Below are 23,195 nucleotides of genomic sequence, written 5' to 3' on the forward strand. Positions count from 1 at the left end.
TTCCAATACCACATATCACTTTGTGTTTGTTTTTGGGGATACATCTTCTTTTGTTTCTACCTAGATGCGCTTCAGCGACGGGCAAATTTGGGTCTGACGGATGCCAGGAAAACGTCACCTGCCTGAATGCATAGTGGCAACTGTAAAGTTTGGTGGAGGAATAATGGTCTGGGGCTTTTTTTCATGGTTCGGGCTAGGCCCCTTAGGTCCAGTGAAGGGAAATCTTAACGCTACAGCATACAATGACATACTAGACTATTCTGTGCTTCCAACTTTGGGGAAGGCCCTTTACTGTTTCAGCATGAAAGTGAGGTCCATACAGAAATGGTTTGTCAAGATCGGTGTGGAAGAACGTGACTGGCCTGCACAGAGCCCTGACCTCAACCCCATCGAAGACCTTTGGAATGAATTGGAACACCGACTGCAACCCAGGCCTAATCGCCCAAAATCAGTGCCCGACCTCACTAATGCTCTTGCGGGTGAATGGAATCAAGTCCCCGCAGCAATGTTCCCACATCTAGTGGAAAGCCTTCCCAGAATAGTGGAGGCTGTTGTCGCAGCAGAGGGGGGACCAACTCCATATTAATCTCCATGTTTTTGGAATGAGATGTTCGACGAGCAGGTGTCTACATACTTTTGGTCGTGTTTAAGTCATGATTAATGCTGACTGTGTCACGACTTTCGTTGTGGGAAGGAGGAGCGGACCAAAATGCAGCGTAGTTGTCATTCATTTTATTTAATACGGAAACTATACACGATAAACTAACAAAATAACAAACCTACGAAAACCGAAACAGCCCTATCTGGTGCAAAACACAGAGGCAGGAACAATCACCCACAAACGCACAGTGAAACCCAGGCTACCTAAATATGGTTCCCAATCAGAGACAATGACTAACACCTGCCCCTGATTGAGAACCATATCAGGCCAAACACAGAAATAGACAAACAAGACATTCAACATAGAATGCCCACTCAGATCACACCCTGACCAATCAAAACATAGAAAGTAAACTATGGCCAGGGCGTGACAGACTGACAGTGGATGTATAATTCATCTCTCTCTCTCTCTCTCTCTCTCTCTCTCTCTCTCTCTCTCTCTCTCAGTCCAGGGTGGTGGCCTGTATGACGGCCACTCTGAGTCAGATGGATGACAGCCACTATTCTTGCTACCTAGAGACCTTCTCAAGCACCACCGACCTAGTGGTGAGACATCACACACATAGTTGCACGCACACGCACACATGCACACACACACAAATGTACACAAGCATGCACACATACACACACACAAGCACGCATGCATGCCTGCTTAAATCCACACAGCCACACTCACACACTCTCTGTGTTGTTGCAGGACTTTCTGATGGAGACGTTCCTACTGTTCAAGGAACTGATTGGGAAGCACGTCTACCCCTCAGACTGGATGGCCATGATCATGGTGCAGAACAGGTACTGCACACACACAAACACATGCACGCACGAATGCACACATACACACACACACACGAACGCACACATACACACACACACACACACACGCATACTCACACACACACACACAAGATGTCTCTGACACCAGATGTAGTCTCACAAATCCGACTTATTTCTGACGATGGTAACATTGTGATTACGGTGCAGAACGGAGACTGTACAAACAACTGTAGTGTAGAGGAGCAATATAGCGTAGAAGCTGGAGACACAGCTAAGGAGCACTAAGCAGATGGATAATGAACATCAAAACAAAATAATAAGAACATTCTCACATTCTAGTGTACTCTCTGATTTGTATTGCTGGGGTGTTAGGAAGATATTTGGTGTTTCAGTATAAAGCTTGGAGTGCCATTTTCTGACTCAAATGACCAGTAGCTGGGTACAGACTAGTGCTCTCGCATACTGGATCATGTTGATGCAATCAAGTAGCGGTAGGTCAATGGTAATCAAGTCAAATCAAATTTATTTGTCACATGTGCTAAATACAACAGTTATAGTAGACTTTACCGTGAAATGCTGACTTACGAGCCCTTTCCCAACAATGCAGAGTTAAAAAGTAAGAATTAGCAACAATTTTTTTTAATAGTTACAGAATAAAGAACAGTGTGTGTGTGTGTGTGTGTGTGTGTGTGTGTGTGTGTGTGTGTGTGTGTGTGTGTGTGTGTGTGTGTGTGTGTGTGTGTGTGTGTGTGTGTGTGTGTGTGTGTATTGGAGTGTCAGTGTAAGTATGTGTGTGTGTGTGTCAGTGTAAGTATGTGTGAGTGTGTGGGTAGAGTACAGTGAGTGTACATAGAGTCGGTGTATGAGAGCCAGTGCAAAAAAAAAGGTCAATGCAAATAGAATCATTTGATTAACTGTTCAGCAGTCTTATGACTTGGGGCTAAAAGCTGTTCCGGAAGCCTTTTGGTCTGGTGCAGCTTGCCAAGCGGTTTCAGAGTGCACAGTCTATGGCTTGAATGGCTGGGGTCTTTGGCAATTTTCTGTGCCTTTCTCTGATACCACATGGTTTAGAGGTTCTGGATGGCAGGGCCCTCCACACCACCCCCTGTAGCGCCTTGCGGTCGGATGCCAAGCAGTTGCCCTACCAATAGGTGAAGCAGCCAGTCAATCTTTTCAGCCTCCTTACGGGGAAGAGGCGTTGTCGTGCCTTCTTCACAACTGTGTTGGTGTGTGTGGACCATGTTAATTGCTTAGTGATGTGGACACCGAGGAACTTGAAGCTCACGACCAGCTCCACTACAGCCCCGTCGATGTGGTAGGGGGCGAGCTCGGCCCTCCGTTTCAATGTAGTCCATGATCAGCTCCTTTGTTTTGTTGACGTTGAGGGAAAAGTTGGTATCACTGACCTCCTCCCTATAGGCTGTTTCATCGTCGACGGTTATCAGGCCTACCACCGTCGTGTCATCAGTAAACTTAATGATGGTGTTGCAGTCGTGGCTGATCAGTGAGTACAGGAGGGGACTAAACACGCACCCCTGAGGGTCCCCCGTGTTGAGTGTCAGCATGGCGGATGTGCTGTTGCCTACCCTCACCACCTGGGGGCGGCACGTCAGAAAGTCCAGGATCCAGTTGCAGAGCGAGGTGTTTAGTCCCAGGATCCTGAGCTTAGTGCTGAGCTTGGAGGGCACTATGCTGTTGAATGCCGGGCTGTAGTCAATGAACAGCAGTCTCACATAGGTGGGAGAGGGTAGAACTGGGATTTACATCCTAAATCCCAGTTCAGATACATAAGATGAGACACAGCGGTCATAAGGAGTTTTAGAACAAAGTTAGTTTGATCTGAACAGTCTAGTTTTAGAACATCTCATGTCGTCAATCGGAGTTTCCAAGATTCGGCATGTAAAACCTTTAGCTAAGGTCTTGTGATCGAGATGGACCCGTTTAGCCAATCAGAGACCGTTACGCTAACGTTCTGTGTTCAGCCAAGCAACCAGTTAGCTAGCCAAGAAGAGAGCTACTGTAGCTAGTTATTTTGCTGCACAGACACAAAAGTGTACCCTGTTTCTGCTGCATGTATTTCATGACAATCGTTTGCTGCAACACGTTGCTATGGGCAGTGGCAGCTTGGTTTCAAAGTTTCATCACGTCAATGTAAAGATTCCCCGTTACCGTGGAAACTGTCTCAACCGCATGCCTAGTCTCCGTGATCTAAATGCCTTGTCTTTAGTCAGCTGCTGTACAACACAACGTTCTAAAAGTAGCTAGTTTCATTTTGCCTTGCCTCGTGTCAGCCGTTGTATCTGAACTGGGCTGAAGGCCGACGTTGTCTCATTAACAACAGGGTTCGCTGGACCAACGTTTTAAGATATTTCCTCAAAAAAAGTTTCAAATATGCAACTGATATTCCATTCTGTTACATGAAGTCCACGGTGAGCAGATGTGTTGTTGTTGTGGACTGTAGCTTCTACAGGATTTGTCATGTCCCTAGGCTGTAAGGGACTGTTTATCCTATGAGACCAGACAAGGCCTTAGATAACACACCATGATACTAGCCCTGAGATACAGATGGGGGGGGGGGGGGGTGAGAGAGACAGAGAGATTTCCATAGGCCAAGGATATGTCCGATAGCACAGTGCAGGGAGAGAGAGAGAGGGCGAGAGAGATAAAGAGATAGATGGAGAGAGAGAAGATAAGGATGAGTGGACACGGGTTAATAAGGGAAGGATGAGGAAATAGAGTGTTTCCTAGAGAGAAACGATAGAGAGGTCTGATGGAGGGAGCAATCAGTTCTTTTACAGGATTAAAAATATAGATTGTACCTGGAACAGAAAGGGAAGATAGTCAGCTAGTTTACTTGAACTTCACTTTTTAAACTTAGATAAAGTTAAATATGGTAAAATAGTTTAGTCCCTTTACATAACAATTGGAATTATTTTAATAATTACTATTATCAGTACCTGCTCACGCTATATGGATATCCGTATATATGGATACTGTGTCAAAATTGTATTATTGATATCATTTACATGAATATTCGTATCAGGTCCAATTGATATAGATAGCAGATGGCATGTATAATGATAACATATCAATACAGTTAACATTGATACAGTATATTGGTAGAGATAGATATAGAACATTGAGATAGAACATTGATACAGAATATAGGTAGAACATTGAGACAGAACATTGATACAGTATATAGGTGGAGATAGATATAGAACATTGAGATAGAACATTGATACAGTATATAGGTAGAGATAGATAAAGAAAATTGAGATAGAACATTGATACAGTATATAGGTAGAGATAGATATAGAACATTGAGATAGAACATTGATACAGTATATAGGTAGAGATAGATATAGAACATTGAGATAGAACATTGGTACAGTATATAGGTAGAGATAGATATAGAACATTGATACAGTATATAGGTAGAGACAGATATAGATATAGAACATTGATACAGTATATCGGTAGAGATAGATATAGAACATTGAGATAGAACATTGATACAGTATATAGGTAGAGATAGATATAGAACATTGATACAGTATATAGGTATAGATAGATATCATGCTGTCATCTCATAAACTGTACACTGTGTCTCCGTCAGGGTGTTCCTCAGAGCCATCAACACCTACGCTGACACCATGAACCTCAAATTCCTCAACAACAATGACTTTGAAGTGCAGGTCAGTGTGTGTATGTGTGAGTTTTTGTGTTTGTATGTGTGAAAATTATGAAAGTGAACACTCCACACTCATTCTCTCTCTCACTCACTCACTCACTCACTCACTCACTCACTCACTCACTCACTCACACACACACACACACACACACACACACACACACACACACACACACACACACACACACACACACACACACACACACACACACACACACACACACACACACATTCTCATTATTTTGATCCCTCTCTTCTCTCTGTAGTTGTGGAATAATTACTTCCATTTGGCTGTGGCATTCATTACCCAAGAGTCATTGCAACTGCAGCACTTTTCTCCAACCAAGAGGAACAAGATCCTGGCAAAGTGAATTCAATTTAAACCATTTCTCTTTTGTTTCTCCTCTGGCAATATTAACGAGTAATGTACTAAAACAAAGCTGATTTGTTTTTATCTTCAGGTATGGAGACATGAGGAGACTCATCGGTTTTGCCATACGGGACATGTGGTACAAACTGGGTAATTGTGTGTGTGCGTGTGTGTTTGCGTGCGAATGTATACATGTGGGTGTTACAGACTCTGAGACTGTGTGTGTGTGTGTGTGTGTGTGTGTGTGTGTGTGTGTGTGTGTGTGTGTGTGTGTGTGTGTGTGTGTGTGTGTGTGTGTGTGTGCGTGCGTGCGTGCGTGCGTGCGTGCGTGCGTGCGTGTGCGTGTGTGTGCGCGTGTGTGCGCGTGTGTAGGTGGGAATAAGATCTGTTTTATCCCTGGGATGGTGGGTCCTATCCTGGAGATGACTCTGATTCCTGAGGAGGAGCTGAGACGAGCCACCATCCCCATCTTCTTCGACATGATGCAGTGTGAACACAAACTCTCCGCGCACTTCCAAAAGGTGGGACAGTGGCACACACACACACACACACAACCACACACGCATGCGTGCGCACACACACCCAGACTTTTACAGCTTCCCAAGAGGCTTACCCATTCTCTATCGCTTCTCTCCCTCTGTCTGTCTGTAGTTTGAGAATGAGATCATTCTGAAGCTGGATCATGAGGTGGAGGGAGGAGGAGGAGATGAGAGATACATGGAGCTACTGGAAACCATGTGGGTGTCTTTCATCAATACCAATATCCACATCACAGGCAATATCTATAACCTTATACTGTAACCTTATACGTACTGGCTTACGTGTGTGTGCGTGTGTGTGTCCGTGTGTGTGTGTGTTTGTCAGACTGTTGGAGTGTGCTGTGGAGCATCCCTTGTTAAGGCCAGAGGTCGAGCACTTCGTTGAATTGGTGAAGGGACTCCTGGTGCGTCTCCTTGACTACCGCACGGTGATGAGCGACGACAGCCGCAACAACCGCATGAGCTGCACCGTCAATCTGCTGGTACGCTCCGCCCACGACAGGAAGATCCACATTGGGCAGACTGCTGCATCTTTCATCAGCGTATCTGGTGTCGCGGCGATGAGCACGGTGTTGCGTCAACTGCTGTACACACACCTTCGTGTTTCATGTGTCATCAGCCACCTCGAGCAAATCAACCTTGAGTTGCAGTTTCACTTTCAGCACAAAACTACACCCTTCTGCCCAACAATAAACCAATCTGTTGCTCTGTATATCATCTGACAATCAATTCCATGCCAATCAACAGTGTAGCCGTGTAGCCATTACCATGGCATCACCAGCCACTAAGTAACATCCAACTAATTATGACCATGTTCTAATACATTCTAAAAATAGTAATACATTGGAACCTTCGTCTTCTACAACATCCAGTAACCGCATCTGTTAGACTAAATATAAAATCCCAGATCAGTAAAAGATAAGATGGGTCTCAGAAGCATCACTAGCCTGCCGTTGTTGTGTTACTGTATTATACTGTGACACTATAGCAGTCACATGGGGCTGTCTGTCTGTCAGTAACACAGCTGTAAAGCACAGTTAGGCCTATTCAGCCCCCCTATGGCTATGCATTAGCCATTCCTTTTCATGACGCGCTGTTTTGAGAGCTAAATATCCTTACCTCCGGCTAGCTAACATTAGCATGCTATGCTACACGCAAGCTAATCATCCTTACCTCATGCTAACTGACATTAGCATGCTATGCAATATGCAAGCTAATCATCCCTACCTCAGTCTAACGACGTTAGCATGCTATGCAATATGCAAGCCAATCTTCACTAGCTCAGGCTAACTGACATTAGCATGCTTTAGCTAACACACAGATCCTCGGGCTGCATCTGGATCACTCAGACATGCATGCTAGCTGCACACATCATTAGCTTATGCTACTGACTCTAAATGATGAATGATCTTTCTTCGGAGTTTGATACTTTATATAGTCCTTCAGACATCAGTGGGATGCAGAGATTATCCGAGTGTTTTAGATGGGGACGTACGCTGGAGATGTGTGTGTTCTGCCTTGAGTGTTATTCTCAGTAAGTGAGCACAAGAGAAGAAACGTGGTGTGTGTGTGCGTTCGTCATGTGTGTGTGTGTGTGTGTGTGCTGGTGATGAGACACACACACACACACACTCTCTCCCCACACACATGTCCACGCTAACAAGCAAAGTCTCACACTCCTCTCTGTTGTTTTGCAGAATTTCTACAAGGACATCAACCGTGAAGGGATGTACATCAGGTGACACTTTATGCAACAATAACACGTTGTCATTTCAATTGTAGATAGGTTTCATAACTCTAGTTACACAACCACTCTACTTTCATATATTATTTAAAACGTTAGAGAGTTTGGGTATAGAGTGTTTCTGTATATGTATGACTACCCGTGATGTTGGACTGGGCAGGCTACACGAGCTGGTTAGACCGTGTATAACAGTGGATTACTCACTGGGTGAGGGCGAAAATGTGACCGTGTGTGTGTGTGTGTGTGTGTGTGTGTGTGTGTGTGTGTGTGTGTGTGTGTGTGTGTGTGTGTGTGTGTGTGTGTGTATAATCTGACAAGGGATTATCTCAATCCTGCTGAATTAATGTAAAAAATCCAGAGGATCAGGCCCTCCACTCACAGCAACATGTGCACTCATTTTAGGAGAGAGAGAGAGAGGGAGGATGGAGAGAGGGAGAGAGAGACTGAGTGGGAGAGAGAAAGAGGGGGAGGAGAGAGAGGGAGGGGGAGGGATTGAGTGAGTGAGAAAGAGAGAGCGAGAGAGAGGGAGCGAGAGAGAGAGGGGGAGAGAGAGATGGAGAGGGAGCGAGAGAGAGAGGGGGAGAGAGATGGAGAAAGAGAATGATGTAAATAGGGAGTGTGAGGTGTATTGAACTGAAAGAGGGATGGAGGGAGAGTGGGGGGAGATGGGAGAGATTGTGAGAAAGTGAAGGACAGAGAGAGACAGAAAGTGAGAGGAGAGAGGTTAATCAAACAACTCAAAGAGGAGATGATAAAGAGGAAGGCGTATTCCAAAAGGAGGAATGTACTCGAAAGCATTCGGAAAGTATTCAGACCCCTTCCCTTTGAAACATTTTCTTTACATTACAGCCTTGAATGTATTTTTCCCTCATCAATCTACACACAATACCCCATAATGACAAAGTCAAAACAATGTTTTTAGACATTTTTGCAAATGTATAAAAAAAACAGAAATACCTTATTTACATAAGTATTCAGACCCTTTGCTATGAGACTTGACATTGAGGTGAGGTGCATCCTGTTTCCATTGATCATCCTTGAGATGTATGCACAGCTTGATTGGAGTCCACCTGTGGTAAATTCAGTTGATTGGATATGATTTGGAAAGACACACACTCTGACGCATGTCAGAGCAAAATCCAAGCCATGAGGTCGAAGAAATTGCCCGTAGAGGTCCAACACAGGATTGTGTCGAGGCACAGATCTGTCTACAGTATTGAAGGTCCCCAAGAACACAGTGGCCTCCATCATTCTTAAATGGAAGAAGTTTGGAATCACCAAGACTGGCCGCCCTGCCAAACTGAGCAATTTGAGGAGAAGGGCCTTGGTCAGGAAGGTGACCAAGAACCCGATAATCAATCTGACAAAGCTCCAGAATACCTCTGTGGAGATGGGAGAACCTTCCAGAAGGACAGCCAAAGGTACATGACAACCCGCTTGGAGTTTGCCAAAAGGCACCGAAAGACTCCCAGACCATGAGAAACAAGATTCTCTGATCTGATGAAAGGCCAAAGAGATTGAAGGCCAAAGAGGATGAAACCTGTCACCATCCCTCTTGTGAAACCAATTGGTGGTAGAATCATGCTGTGGGGATGTTTTTCAGTGGCAGGGCCTGGGAGACTAGTCAGGATAGAGAGAAAGATGAACAGAGCAAAGTACAGAGAGATCCTTGATGAAAACCTGCTCCAAAGCACTCAATACCTCAGACTGGGGTGAAGTTTTACCTTCCAACAGGACAACGAACCTAAGCACACAGCCAAAACAACGCAGGAGTGGCTTCAGGACAAGTCTCTGAATGTCCTTGAGGGGCCCAGCCAGAGCACGGATTTGAACCCGATCAAACATCTCTGGAGAGACTGGAAAATAGCTGTGCAGTGACGCTCCCCATCCAACCTAACAGAGCTTGAGAGGATCTGTAGAGAAGAATGGGAGAAACTTCCTAAATACAGGTGTGCCAAGCTTCTAGCGTCATACCCAAGAAGACTCTAGGCTGTAAACACTGCCAAAGGTGCTTAAACAAAGTACTGAGTAAAGTGTCTGAATACTTATGTAAATGGAAGGGGGAGGGGGTGTATAAATTTGCAAAAATCTGTAAAAACCTGCTTTTGCTTTGTCAGTATGGGGTATTGTGTGTAGATGGGTGAGGGAAGAAACCATTTATTCCATATTTGAATAAGGCTGTAATGTAACAAATTGTGGAAAAATTCAAGGGGTCTGAATTCTTCGTGAATGTGTTAAACAGATGTAGGAGGAAATGAAAGTTAAGGTAGTCAAAGATACACAGCTTTTCTCTGTTGGAAACCTAGAATGTTAAAAACCCTTAAAATGTCACATTTGACAGAATCTGAAAAAGGTACCAATGTATCTGCTGAGAATGGGTGACAGGGAGGGTTAGAAATAACAGAGACAGAGAGAGACACACACAGAGAGACACAGAGAGAGACACACACAGAGAGAGACACACACAGAGAGACACTGAGAGAGAGAGACGCAGAGAGAGACACACACAGAGAGACACACACAGAGACACACACAGAGAGAGACACACAGAGAGAGACAGAGAGAGAGAGACACACACAGAGAGACACACACAGAGAGAGACACACACATAGAGAGACACACAGAGAGAGAGACACACAGAAAGAGACACACATAGAGAGAGACACATCCAAAGATACACAGAGAGACAGAGAGAAATAAGAGGAAAAGAGAGGGCAGAGAGAGACACAGAGAGAGAGACAGAGAGAGGGAGAGAGAAATAAGAGGAAAAGAGAGGGCAGAGAGAGAGAGAGAAAAGAGAGGGCAGAGAGAGAGAGAAATAAGAGGAAAAGAGAGGGAAGAGAGAGAGACACAGAGAGAGAGAAATACGAGGAAAAGAGAGGGCAGAGAGAGACACACAGAGAGAGAGAGAGAAATAAGAGGAAAAGAGAGGGCAGAGAGAGACAGAGACACAGAGAGAGGGAGAGAGAAATAAGAGGAAAAGAGAGGGCAGAGAGAGACACAGATAGAGAGAGAGGGAGACAAAAGAGAGGAAATAAGAGGAGACAGGGCAGAGAGACAGAGAGAGAGACACAGAACAGAGAGAAATAAGAGGCAGAGAGAGACAGAGAGAAATAAGAGGAAAAGAGAGGGCAGAGAGAGAGAGAGAGAGAAATAAGAGGAAAAGAGAGGGCAGAGAGAACAGAAAAAATTAAGATAAATAGAAAGAGAGAGAGAGGTGAAAGGGAGAGCGAGCGTTAAGGCAAGCGAGGGCAGACTCGGACACAATAAAGTTCTGCCCACTAAGTTCCACAGTGTTCACGTCAGACTGTGATGTGTACAGGTCAAGCCATCACAATCACATAACAGATTGGCTCCGTGTATCACAGAATGTTGGTCAACTCACTGAGTTGTCTAGGCAACCCTGCCATCTAGTGGACAATGGTATACATTACAGTTTGATGTGCATTAACCCATGTGTGTGTGTGTGTGTGTGTGTGTGTGTGTGTGTGTGTGTGTGTGTGTGTGTGTGTGTGTGTGTGTGTGTGTGTGTGTGTGTGTGTGTGTGTGTGTGTGTGTGTGTGTGTGTGTTACAGATACCTCTACAAGCTGAGAGACCTTCACATGGCTGTGGAAAACTACACAGAGGCTGCATACACCCTGTTGCTTCACTCTCGCCTGCTCAAGGTACACATAAACAGACACGCGCGTGCACACACCCACCCACGAACACACACGCACACACACACTATTAATATAAGAGGCATATGTTAATGTTTCTCAGTGTAGTCAATGTTTAAATTATTCTGTGTTTGTCAAATGCTACAGTGGTTCTTCCTTTTAAAAGTTTAGAGCTTTATGCCGCGACCTTTTGTGGTAGACAGTGGCATATTGTGATACATTCTGGCGACAATGGCTGACACTTAAATAACGTGCCATAGAATTCAGCCGCACCCTGCAAGCTGTGCTGCAGTTCGCCGCAACTTTTGAAGGAAGAACCGCTGTATATCTGAGCTTCTTGCGGTCAATTTGCAGTCTACAAAATATTTATAGAACTATGCTCCGACCCCCTGACCATCCACTCCAGTCCTGTTTATAGCATGTCCTTCCGCTCTGATTGTTTCATCTCTGCCCCCTCTATTTCTTTATCTCTCCACCCCTCCATCCCTCCCTCCATCCCCACACCACCGTCTTCCCCTCGCAGTGGTCAGAGGACCAGTGCAGTCCCCAGTTTGAGGTGCGTAGCTGTCAGACCCAGCGCCAGCAGAAGGAGAATCTCTACGAAACCATCATCGGGTACTTCGACAAGGGCAAGGTCAGGAGCAGAGTCGGGTATCTTGATTCTGTATAGTGTCTTGGCTGGATGGATAGATGCATTGAAGTTGGACACGGTCTCTGTGCTCTCTGTTGCGGAGTCGGTGATCTTGATGTGTTACGTACGTCTCTGCTCTCTGTAGAAGTGTTGGAGTTGGTTATCTCGTAGAACCTCTCTTCTCTCCATGGGTGTGTGTCGGTAATCGTTCGTCTCTCTGGGTTGTGTAGATGTGGGAGGAAGCTATAACTCTGTGTAAGGAGCGGGCTGACCAGTACGAGATGGAAGTGTTTGAATACGAGCTGCTCAGCCAGAGTCTGGTAAGACACACTGTTGCGTCCTATTCCGCATATGGATGTTTTGTCGGCAAGCTGCTTTCATTATAGCGTTTCTTCTTGATTTCTAACACCCTTCACAGGGACCCCCGAGAACTCTCCTCCACTCTTCTCGCTTTCTCTTGACTTCTCCTCTCCTTCAGCCCGAAAGTACATCACATTTTGAGTGACTGTTCAATACACTCCTCTCCTCCGCTTCCCCTCTCGTCGTTTTTCTCCTCTCTCGCCTCCCAAGAGTCTCACTTCACTCCTCTGAAATTTGTCGTTGCGCAATAAATATGATAGATTCTGTCCTTTTATCTTTTCTCCGGTATTTCAGAGTTGAAAAGCAAGACTTTGCTGGGTGTGTCATTTGTCTTGCTGTAGCTTTATCCTGTCTCTATCTTCCTCTGTCTGTCCGTTTCTCCCACACACTCTCTGTCTGTCTGTTTCTCCCACACACTCTCTGTCTGTCTGTTTCTCCCACACACTCTCTGTCTGTCTGTTTCTCCCACACACTCTCTGTCTGTCTGTTTCTCCCACACACTCTCTGTCTGTCTGTTTCTCCCCACACTCTCTGTCTGTCTGTTTCTCCCACACACTCTCTGTCTGTCTGTTTCTCCCACACACTCTCTGTCTGTCTGTTTCTCCCACACACTCTCTGTCTGTCTGTTTCTCCCACACACTCTCTGTCTGTCTGTTTCTCCCACACACTCTCTGTCTGTCTGTTTCTCCCACACACTCTCTGTCTGTTTCTCCCACACACTCTCTGTCTGTCTGTTTCTCCCACACACTCTCTGTCTGTCTGTTTCTCCCACACACTCTCTGTCTGTCTGTTTCTCCCACACACTCTCTGTCTGTCTGTTTCTCCCACACACTCTCTGTCTGTCTGTTTCTCCCACACACTCTCTGTCTGTCTGTTTCTCCCACACACTCTCTGTCTGTCTGTTTCTCCCACACATTCTCTGTCTGTCTGTTTCTCCCACACACTCTCTGTCTGTCTGTTTCTCCCACACACTCTCTGTCTGTCTGTTTCTCCCACACACTCTCTGTCTGTCTGTTTCTCCCACACACTCTCTGTCTGTCTGTTTCTCCCACACACTCTCTGTCTGTCTGTTTCTCCCACACACTCTCTGTCTGTTTCTCCCACACACTCTCTGTCTGTCTGTTTCTCCCACACACTCTCTGTCTGTCTGTTTCTCCCACACACTCTCTGTCTGTCTGTTTCTCCCACACATTCTCTGTCTGTCTGTTTCTCTTCCTCTCTCCACCCTACCCCCTAACCCTCTCTCCCACCTCTATCTCTCCCACCCCTACTACCTCTATCTCCCCCAACATCCTCTCTCTCTCTCTCCCTCTTTCCTATACCTCTCTACCCCCCCACCTCCCCCTCTCTCTGCAGAAGCAGCAGGCTAGGTTCTATGAGAACATTATGACGATCCTGAGGCCCAAGCCAGACTACTTTGCTGTGGGCTACTATGGACAGGGTTACCCTCCCTTCCTCAGGGTATGTCTAAGCATCTGCCTAACCTTGTATTCACAATGTCTAGTTTTAGCTCCAAATGAAATGTGAAAGAGCTTATATCTACATGATTATGGGGAGGTCAATAATGGTTTATTGCACTTACGAAGTAAACAACAGATTGTCAATCCACAAGAGGAAGCAATATCAACATCCCAAAAAAAAAATAAAAAAAATAATGCAGTCTTATGTAGTGTTTATGACTGTTCATAACCACCTTATGACTGTGTATAACTGTTTATAACCTCAGAACAAGGTGTTTATCCACCGGGGGAAGGAGTACGAGCGTAGAGAAGACTTCCAGAACCAGTTGATGAGTCAGTTCCCCAGCGCTGTCCGTCTCAATATCACCACCATGCCTGGAGACGATGTCAGACTCTCCCCTTTGCAGTGTATCCTTATGTACACACACACAATGTACACACACACCTACACACATGCACACAGATGCGATTTTAGCACGTAAATCTTGGTGGGGCAGCAAAACAAAAAAAGGTGGGATGCCTGCCAGCAAAGCCACTACACAACACTAAACAATACGTTCCTTGCACTATAACGGTGACAAACGGAGCCCACAAACTGTTAGTGTAACGATGTGCTCTGAGAGTCAGGAAGCAAGTTCAGGAAGTGAGTGTTTTACTGAAATAAACGTAACGTAACACAAAACAAGAAAACACGAGCAACGCACAGACACGACACAGATACAAGAGACAAGAACGCCTGGGGAAGGAACCCGAAGGGAAGGTAAATCAGGGAGGTGATGGAGTCCAGGTGAGTCTGAAGACGTGCAGGTGTGCGTAACGATGGTGACAGGTGTGCACCATAACAAGTGACCTAGTGGCCCGGAGAGGGAGCACACGTGACAATTAGGGCCTACATAAAGCTGTCCCAACAGCAGTGCCAACACCTTGCCACCTGGCTACATTAGGCTACATCAGCGGAGCCTTGTCTGGCAGCGAAACAGTTCATTCAGCATTGTCGTGGCTTCCTTACCAATTGACCATAGCCACTGCCCAAGCCTGAAGCGGGATTGTTTAGGGACGCATACTGTCCACATTCAAAGTTCCCAAAACGTCAAAAACATTCCATGAGATCCAGGGATACGCTGCAACAAAAATGTTTCTTTTTCTTATATCTAACAAAAAATGATTCTCCAATCAACTTAGATCATAGATTACTTGACATATATATGGCTGTATGTCTGTATGGTCAAAAGACTGAGCCGCTCCTGCTTGTCGATAGGAGCCCTCTTCCCCCGAAGGCCCAACGTCCTGCCGTTGTCCTGTTTCTAACACACACCACAGTACAATGAATGGGCAAGAGGTGGAGCCAAAAACTAAGTTGCACTAATGACAAAGGAATATATCTCAATCGGGTGAAGATAAATCATAAAAGGTACGTACCTAATATTTCACCAAATACACTAGTATTTCATACAAATATACAAAGTCCCATATAGGACAAGGGGCCATTGACCTCAGTCTCAGAGTTGAAGGGTTCAAGGGTTCAACTTCCAAAAATGCCAAGAGTTTTGACGTCCGAAAATGTACAAGTACGACATCCAGGATTCAGAGGTGCACGTGTTTTGAAGATGGAGCACTGTGTGTGTGTGTGTGTGTGTGTGTGTGTGTGTGTGTGTGTGTGTGTGTGTGTGTGTGTGTGTGTGTGTGTGTGTGTGTGTGTGTGTGTGTGTGTGTGTGTGTGTGTGCGTGCGTGTGCGTGTCTCCAACAACCGCCTCCAGGAGCAGACAGAGTTTATTGATTGGTCTCTGTAAGATAATGGTCTTGGTCTTAACCATGACACGACCTTTGGCCCCTGGAAAAGCCTCCACCACATGCCCCATTAGCCAAAAGTTCCTTGGGGAGTGTCAGCAGAAGACAGAGTTTAGTTTTGATTGGTCTGCATATGTAGAAGATAGCCATCTGTTGGTCAGTGATATATTGTACTTGCTTCCATCTCCCTTGTGAGTATAGGTTGCTTCTCTGGAATAGTCCTGGTGGCAGGATATTTTTCACCGGTCCGATCAACATCTTACCCCCCCCCCCCCCCCCCACGGTGGGCTCCAGAGGGAGGGTTGAATGACCATGTCACTCCTTCCTTCAGTAATTCATTTTGAATCCCAGCTCTTTCAGAGCTTCCAGCTCTCTGTGTGTTCTTTGTTGGTGCCATTGCCGGTTCTGATACTTGTTACTGGGCCCCTTCGACCGATCAACCTGCACAGGGCATTGATGCAGGAATCAGTATCCAGATAACTAGCAACTTCTAGATGGACAACTCAACTCAGAAGGCAAGTAAAGATCACACCATACCACTTCACATGAACTTGGCCTCGCTTCACCTCTCGGGCCGAAGTAATCTATGCCCACATGGGCGAAAGGTGGCAAATCAGGTGACACCACATCTTGGAAAGTCGGCCATCTTCTGTTCTCCAGCTCTAGCATGTATCCGCCTGCAGAAGACACACCTATTAAGGATCTTCCTTGCTAAGGAGTTGGCACAGGGTATCCAATATCATTGGTCGAAGTCTGGAAAGCATGTGACCTCTCCCAGAGTGGCCAACCTGCTCATGGATGTGGAGTAAGATCAGTCTGGAGATGTAGGAGTCTTTGGGAAGAATCATAGGATTCTTTAGTTCTGTCGGCATAGCAGCTTTGCTTAGCCTTCCTCCCACTCTCAGAATGCCATTGTCAACAATTGGATATAGATTGAGCCGCTTCTCTTGGCATAATTGTTTTCCTTTCACAACGAGTGCAAATTCTTGTTTAAAGTGCTGTTGTTGCTCAAATCTAATAAGCTTTTCTGCTTCATCTAGGTCATCCACAGACAGACTTTCTTTTCCAAATATCAGTTTGAAATTGTCACTTTGTTTCTTCAGTGAGTTTTTAAACTCTGATCTGATCCTGGATCGTTTTTTTCTGGCTAAACTGTAGAAGAAGTTTCTTCAGCTTAAAAAAAAATGGTTTCTGGGTAGGTAGGTGGATTGAGATTGTACAAACTATAGCATAAGGGGACAACAAGCGGATATGAGGCATTCCGTAATTTTGAGCAAGACATTAAATGAGCGAGCTAGGACTGATGTAACTGTCACGACTTCCCGCCGAAGTGGGCTCCTCTCCTTGTTCGTGCGACGGTCGACGTCACTGGCTTTCGAGCCAGCGCCACTCCATTTTTCACTGATACATTAGTTTTGTCTTGGCAGGGCCAATGGTGAATGTTCATCATTTTAAACTTGTACAAGAGACCCTTAATCCCAGATTTTGGAACACACAGCCACTGCATTGAATAGCAGGCTAGTGATTGAATTTTTTTGAGGTCTAATCAAATCAAAAGTTTATTTGTCACCTGCGCCGAATACAATGCAATGCTTACTTACAGGCTCTAACCAACAGTGCAATTTCTAAGTTAAAAAAAGGTATTAGGTGAAAAAAAGATAAGAAAAGAAATAAAAACAACAGTTAAAAAGACAGAAAAATAACAGAGAGGCTATATAGAGTAGAGAGGCTATATAGAGTAGAGAGGCTATATAGAGTAGAGAGGCTATATACAGTAGAGAGGCTATATACAGTAGAGAGGCTATATACAGTAGAGGCTATATACAGTAGGAAGGCTATATACAGTAGAGAGGCTATATACAGTAGAGAGGTTATATACAGTATTGAGCCTATATACAGTAGAGAGGCTATATAAAGTAGGGAGGCTATATACAGTAGGGAGGCTATATACAGTAGAGAGGCTATATACAGTAGAGAGGCTATATGCAGTAGAGGGGCTATATGCAGTAGAGAGGCTATATACAGTAGAGAGGCTATATACAGTAGAGAGTCTATATACAGTAGGGAGGCTATATACAGTAGAGAGGCTATATACAGTAGATAGGCTATATACAGTAGCGAGGCTATATACAGTAGGAAGGCTATATACAGTAGAGAGGCTATATACAGTAGGAAGGCTATATACAGTAGAGAGGCTATATACAGTAGAGAGGCTCTATACAGTAGAGAGTCTCTATACAGTAGAGAGGCTCTATACAGTAGAGGCTATATACAGTAGGAAAGCTATATACAGTAGAGAGGCTATATACAGTAGGGAAGGCTATATACAGTAGGGAAGGCTATATACAGTAGGGAGGCTATATACAGTAGCGAGGCTATATACAGTAGCGAGGCTATATACAGTAGCGAGGCTATATACAGTAGCGAGGCTATATACAGTAGCGAGGCTATATACAGTAGCGAGGCTATATACAGTAGCGAGGCTATATACAGTAGCGAGGCTGTAACAGTGGCGAGGCTATATACAGTAGTGAGGCTATATACAGTAGCGAGGCTATATACAGTAGCGAGGCTATATACAGTAGCGAGGCTATATACAGTAGCGAGGCTATATACAGTGGCGAGGCTGTAACAGTGGCGAGGCTATATACAGTAGCGAGGCTGTAACAGTGGCGAGGCTATATACAGTAGTGAGGCTATATACACTAGCGAGGCTGTAACAGGCTATATACAGTAGCGAGGCTGTAACAGTGGCGAGGCTATATACAGTAGTGAGGCTATATACAGTAGCGAGGCTGTAACAGTAGCGAGGCTATATACAGTAGCGAGGCTGTAACAGTAGCGAGGCTATATACAGTAGCGAGGCTATATACAGTAGCGAGGCTATATACAGTAGCGAGGCTGTAACAGTGGCGAGGCTATATACAGTAGCGAGGCTGTAACAGTAGCGAGGCTATATACAGTAGTGAGGCTATATACAGTAGCGAGGCTGTAACAGTGGCGAGGCTATATACAGTAGCGAGGCTGTAACAGTGGCGAGGCTATATAGAGTAGAGAGGCTATATACAGTAGCGAGGCTATATACAGTAGTGAGGCTATATACAGTAGCGAGGCTGTAACAGTGGCGAGGCTATATACAGTAGCGAGGCTATATACAGTAGCGAGGCTATAACAGTAGCGAGGCTATATACAGTAGTGAGGCTATATACAGTAGCGAGGCTGTAACAGTGGCGAGGCTATATACAGTAGCGAGGCTGTAACAGTGGCGAGGCTATATACAGTAGCGAGGCTGTAACAGTGGCGAGGCTATATACAGTAGCGAGGCTGTAACAGTAGCGAGGCTATATACAGTAGCGAGGCTATATACAGTAGCGAGGCTGTAACAGTGGCGAGGCTATATACATACGAGGCTGTAACAGTGGCGAGGCTATATACAGTAGCGAGGCTGTAACAGTGGCGAGGCTATATACAGTAGTGAGGCTATATACAGTAGCGAGGCTATATACAGTAGCGAGGCTATATACAGTAGCGAGGCTATATACAGTAGCGAGGCTATATACAGTAGTGAGGCTATATACAGTAGCGAGGCTGTAACAGTGGCGAGGCTATATACAGTAGCGAGGCTATATACAGTAGCGAGGCTATAACAGTAGCGAGGCTATATACAGTAGTGAGGCTATATACAGTAGCGAGGCTGTAACAGTGGCGAGGCTATATACAGTAGCGAGGCTGTAACAGTGGCGAGGCTATATACAGTAGTGAGGCTATATACACTAGCGAGGCTGTAACAGTGGCGAGGCTATATACAGTAGCGAGGCTGTAACAGTGGCGAGGCTATATACAGTAGTGAGGCTATATACAGTAGCGAGGCTGTAACAGTGGCGAGGCTATATACAGTAGCGAGGCTGTAACAGTGGCGAGGCTATATACAGTAGCGAGGCTGTAACAGTAGCGAGGCTATATACAGTAGCGAGGCTATATACAGTAGCGAGGCTGTAACAGTAGCGAGGCTATATACAGTAGCGAGGCTGTAACAGTGGCGAGGCTATATACAGTAGTGAGGCTATATACAGTAGCGAGGCTGTAACAGTGGCGAGGCTATATACAGTAGTGAGGCTATATACAGTAGCGAGGCTGTAACAGTGGCGAGGCTATATAGAGTAGAGAGGCTATATACAGTAGCGAGGCTATATACAGTAGTGAGGCTATATACAGTAGCGAGGCTGTAACAGTGGCGAGGCTATATACAGTAGCGAGGCTATATACAGTAGCGAGGCTGTAACAGTGGCGAGGCTATATACAGTAGTGAGGCTATATACAGTAGCGAGGCTGTAACAGTGGCGAGGCTATATACAGTAGCGAGGCTGTAACAGTAGCGAGGCTATATACAGTAGCGAGGCTATATACAGTAGCGAGGCTGTAACAGTAGCGAGGCTATATACAGTAGCGAGGCTGTAACAGTAGCGAGGCTGTAACAGTGGCGAGGCTATATACAGTAGCGAGGCTGTAACAGTGGCGAGGCTATATACAGTAGCGAGGCTGTAACAGTGGCGAGGCTATATACAGTAGCGAGGCTATAACAGTAGCGAGGCTATGTACAGTAGCGAGGGTATATACAGTAGCGAGGCTGTAACAGTAGCGAGGCTATATACAGTAGCGAGGCTGTAACAGTGGCGAGGCTATATACAGTAGCGAGGCTGTAACAGTAGCGAGGCTATATACAGTAGCGAGGCTATAACAGTAGCGAGGCTATGTACAGTAGCGAGGGTATATACAGTAGCGAGGCTATATACAGTAGCGAGGCTATATACAGCAGCGAGGCTATAACAGTAGCGAGGCTATATACAGCAGCGAGGCTATAACAGCAGCGAGGCTATAACAGTAGCGAGGGTATATACAGTAGCGAGGCTATATACAGTAGCGAGGGTATATACAGTAGCAAGGCTATATACAGTAGCGAGGCAGTCCTTCCTCCCGGGGAAGGACTGCCCGTTCCATGATCTCGCCATCACGGTTGACAACTCCATTGTGTCCTCCTCCCAGAGCGCTAAGAACCTTGGCGTGATCCTGGACAACACCCTGTCGTTCTCAACCAACATCATGGCGGTGGCCCGTTCCTGTAGGTTCATGCTCTACAACATCCGCAGAGTACGACCCTGCCTCACACAGGAAGCGGCGCAGGTCCTAATCCAGGCACTTGTCATCTCCCGTCTGGATTACTGCTACTCGCTGTTGGCTGGGCTCCCTGCCTGTGCCATTAAACCCCTACAACTCATCCAGAACGCGCAGCCCGTCTGGTGTTCAACCTTCCCAAGTTCTCTACGTCACCCCGCTCCTCCGCTCTCCACTGGCTTCCAGTTGAAGCTCGCATCCGCTACAAGACCATGGTGCTTGCCTACGGAGCTGTGAGGGGAACAGCAGCCTCCAGGCTCTGATCAGGCCCTACACCCAAGCAAGGGCACTGCGTTCATCCACCTCTGGCCTGCTCGCCTCCCTACCATTGAGGAAGTACAGTTCCCGCTCAGCCCAGTCAAAACTGTTCGCTGCTCTGGCCCCCCAATGGTGGAACAAACTCCCTCACGACGCCAGGACAGCGGAGTCAATCACCACCTTCCGGAGACACCTGAAACCCCACCTCTTCAAGGAATACCTAGGATAGGATAAGTAATCCTTCTCACCACCCCCCTTAATGATTTAGATGCACTATTGTAAAGTGGCTGTTCCTCTGGATGTCAGAAGGTGAATTCACCAATTTGTAAGTCGCTCTGGATAAGAGCGTCTGCTAAATGACTTAAATGTAAATGTAAATGTAAATATACAGTAGCGAGGCTATAACAGCAGCGAGGCTATAACAGTAGCGAGGGTATATACACTAGCAAGGCTATATACAGTAGCGAGGCTATATACAGTAGCGAGGCTATAACAGCAGTGAGGCTATAACAGTAGCGAGGCTATATACAGCAGCGAGGCTATAACAGCAGCGAGGCTATAACAGTAGCGAGGGTATATACAGTAGCGAGGCTATATACAGTAGCGAGGGTATATACAGTAGCAAGGCTATATACAGTAGCGAGGCTATATACAGTAGCGAGGCTATAACAGTAGCGAGGCTATATACAGTAGCGAGGCTATATACAGTAGCGAGGCTATAACAGTAGCGAGGCTATAACAGTAGCGAGGCTATAACAGTAGCGAGGCTATGTACAGGCACCGGTTAGTCGGGCTGATTGAGTTAGTATGTACATGTAGGTATGGTTGAAATGACTATGCCTATATGATAAACAAAGAGTAGCAGTAGCGTAAAAGCCTACCCTTAGACTTGGCGGTGACGTACTGTCAGATCAGTGAGCTAATCATGGCGCAACTAGAGAACATTACCAACACCTACGCTCCGTATTTTCTCGCTGGCTGCCCCACCATCACAGAAAGCACTGAGCTAGGCTGAAACACCTCATTTTGGAGCTGCCTTACTCAAGAAAGCAAGAAAGAGACCATGTTTGTATGCTGCTTTATTAACTCAACTTTTTTTTTTTTACATTGTATGCAAACTGATATGTGACATGTATTAATGCCAAAATAACATGCAAAACAGGTAAGCCTTCTTTATTAGTATTCTTTTTTGCTAAAAATGCGGGGCTCAATATAGGTGGGGCCCTGCCCTGAATGATGGGTCGCCACTACATACACACACTCAGTCTTTAGTTCAGTGGGCTAACATTGTCCTAAGTCGCATGGACCACCATGGCTTTATAGTCACGCACGTGAACACGAAGACGTTTCACTTCCTCTATGGTTGGGTTGTAGTCATGTTGCCTTCCTGACCTGGTTGTCTCAGACATCCAGTGTTTCACTGTTCAGCCTGTCCTGGAGATCCCATCTCGCTTGAAGAACAAACCCGTCCCTGACCAGATCATCAAGTCAGTCCCTCTCTGCCCTCAACATTTCACCTCTGTCTCACAAAGATGACTGTTTAAACCTCTTCTTTCTATCCCGCTCTATGTGTGTGTGTGTGTGTGTGTGTGTGTGTGTCTGTGTGTGTGTGTGTGTGTGTGTGTGTCTGTGTCTGTGTGTGTGTGTGTGTCTGTGTCTGTGTGTGTGTTGTAGCTTCTACAAGTCCAACTATGTGCAGCGTTTCCACTACTCCAGACCAGTGAGGAAAGGCCCAGTGGATCCCAGCAATGAGTTTGTTGTAAGTGTCTGACCGGACCCCTGACTGTACTGAATACAATGTATCGCAGGTCCAATACATGATCACACCAGGACTTTTTTCATTTTGTATCTTTCTCTCCCATGGTCTCTCTCTCTCTCTCGCGCTCTTCTCTTTCTCGCTCTCTCTTTCTCTCTGTATCTCCCTCTCTGTATCTCTCTTCCTTTCTGTCTGTCTCCTCCTCTCTTCCTCTTTTGTAGTCCATGTGGATTGAGCGCACCACGTTCACCACAGTGTATAAACTCCCTGGGATCCTGCGCTGGTTTGAGGCCACAGACATGAAACATGTAAGTGTGTCTGTTTGTGT

General features: G+C 45.8%; 1 protein-coding gene across 1 annotated transcript in view; it reads left to right on the forward strand.

Annotated features, from left to right (window-relative positions):
• The window catches only part of LOC135526261 (dedicator of cytokinesis protein 2-like), a 152,075-nt gene that overhangs the window by 122,214 nt on the left and 6,666 nt on the right, over nucleotides 1-23,195 (forward strand). Inside the window, exons 27-43 of the mRNA XM_064954456.1 lie at nucleotides 1,108-1,206; nucleotides 1,358-1,452; nucleotides 5,054-5,132; nucleotides 5,395-5,495; nucleotides 5,590-5,648; nucleotides 5,871-6,019; nucleotides 6,150-6,235; nucleotides 6,363-6,519; nucleotides 7,735-7,775; nucleotides 11,357-11,447; nucleotides 11,965-12,075; nucleotides 12,303-12,392; nucleotides 13,789-13,893; nucleotides 14,159-14,300; nucleotides 22,517-22,598; nucleotides 22,786-22,870; nucleotides 23,089-23,175. Coding sequence (XP_064810528.1) covers nucleotides 1,108-1,206; nucleotides 1,358-1,452; nucleotides 5,054-5,132; nucleotides 5,395-5,495; nucleotides 5,590-5,648; nucleotides 5,871-6,019; nucleotides 6,150-6,235; nucleotides 6,363-6,519; nucleotides 7,735-7,775; nucleotides 11,357-11,447; nucleotides 11,965-12,075; nucleotides 12,303-12,392; nucleotides 13,789-13,893; nucleotides 14,159-14,300; nucleotides 22,517-22,598; nucleotides 22,786-22,870; nucleotides 23,089-23,175 — 1,659 coding nt within the window. The remainder of the gene's footprint in view (nucleotides 1-1,107; nucleotides 1,207-1,357; nucleotides 1,453-5,053; nucleotides 5,133-5,394; nucleotides 5,496-5,589; nucleotides 5,649-5,870; nucleotides 6,020-6,149; nucleotides 6,236-6,362; nucleotides 6,520-7,734; nucleotides 7,776-11,356; nucleotides 11,448-11,964; nucleotides 12,076-12,302; nucleotides 12,393-13,788; nucleotides 13,894-14,158; nucleotides 14,301-22,516; nucleotides 22,599-22,785; nucleotides 22,871-23,088; nucleotides 23,176-23,195) is intronic.

The sequence above is a fragment of the Oncorhynchus masou genome, chromosome 32 (assembly GCF_036934945.1).
Source record: "Oncorhynchus masou masou isolate Uvic2021 chromosome 32, UVic_Omas_1.1, whole genome shotgun sequence".
Taxonomy (NCBI): domain Eukaryota; kingdom Metazoa; phylum Chordata; class Actinopteri; order Salmoniformes; family Salmonidae; genus Oncorhynchus; species Oncorhynchus masou.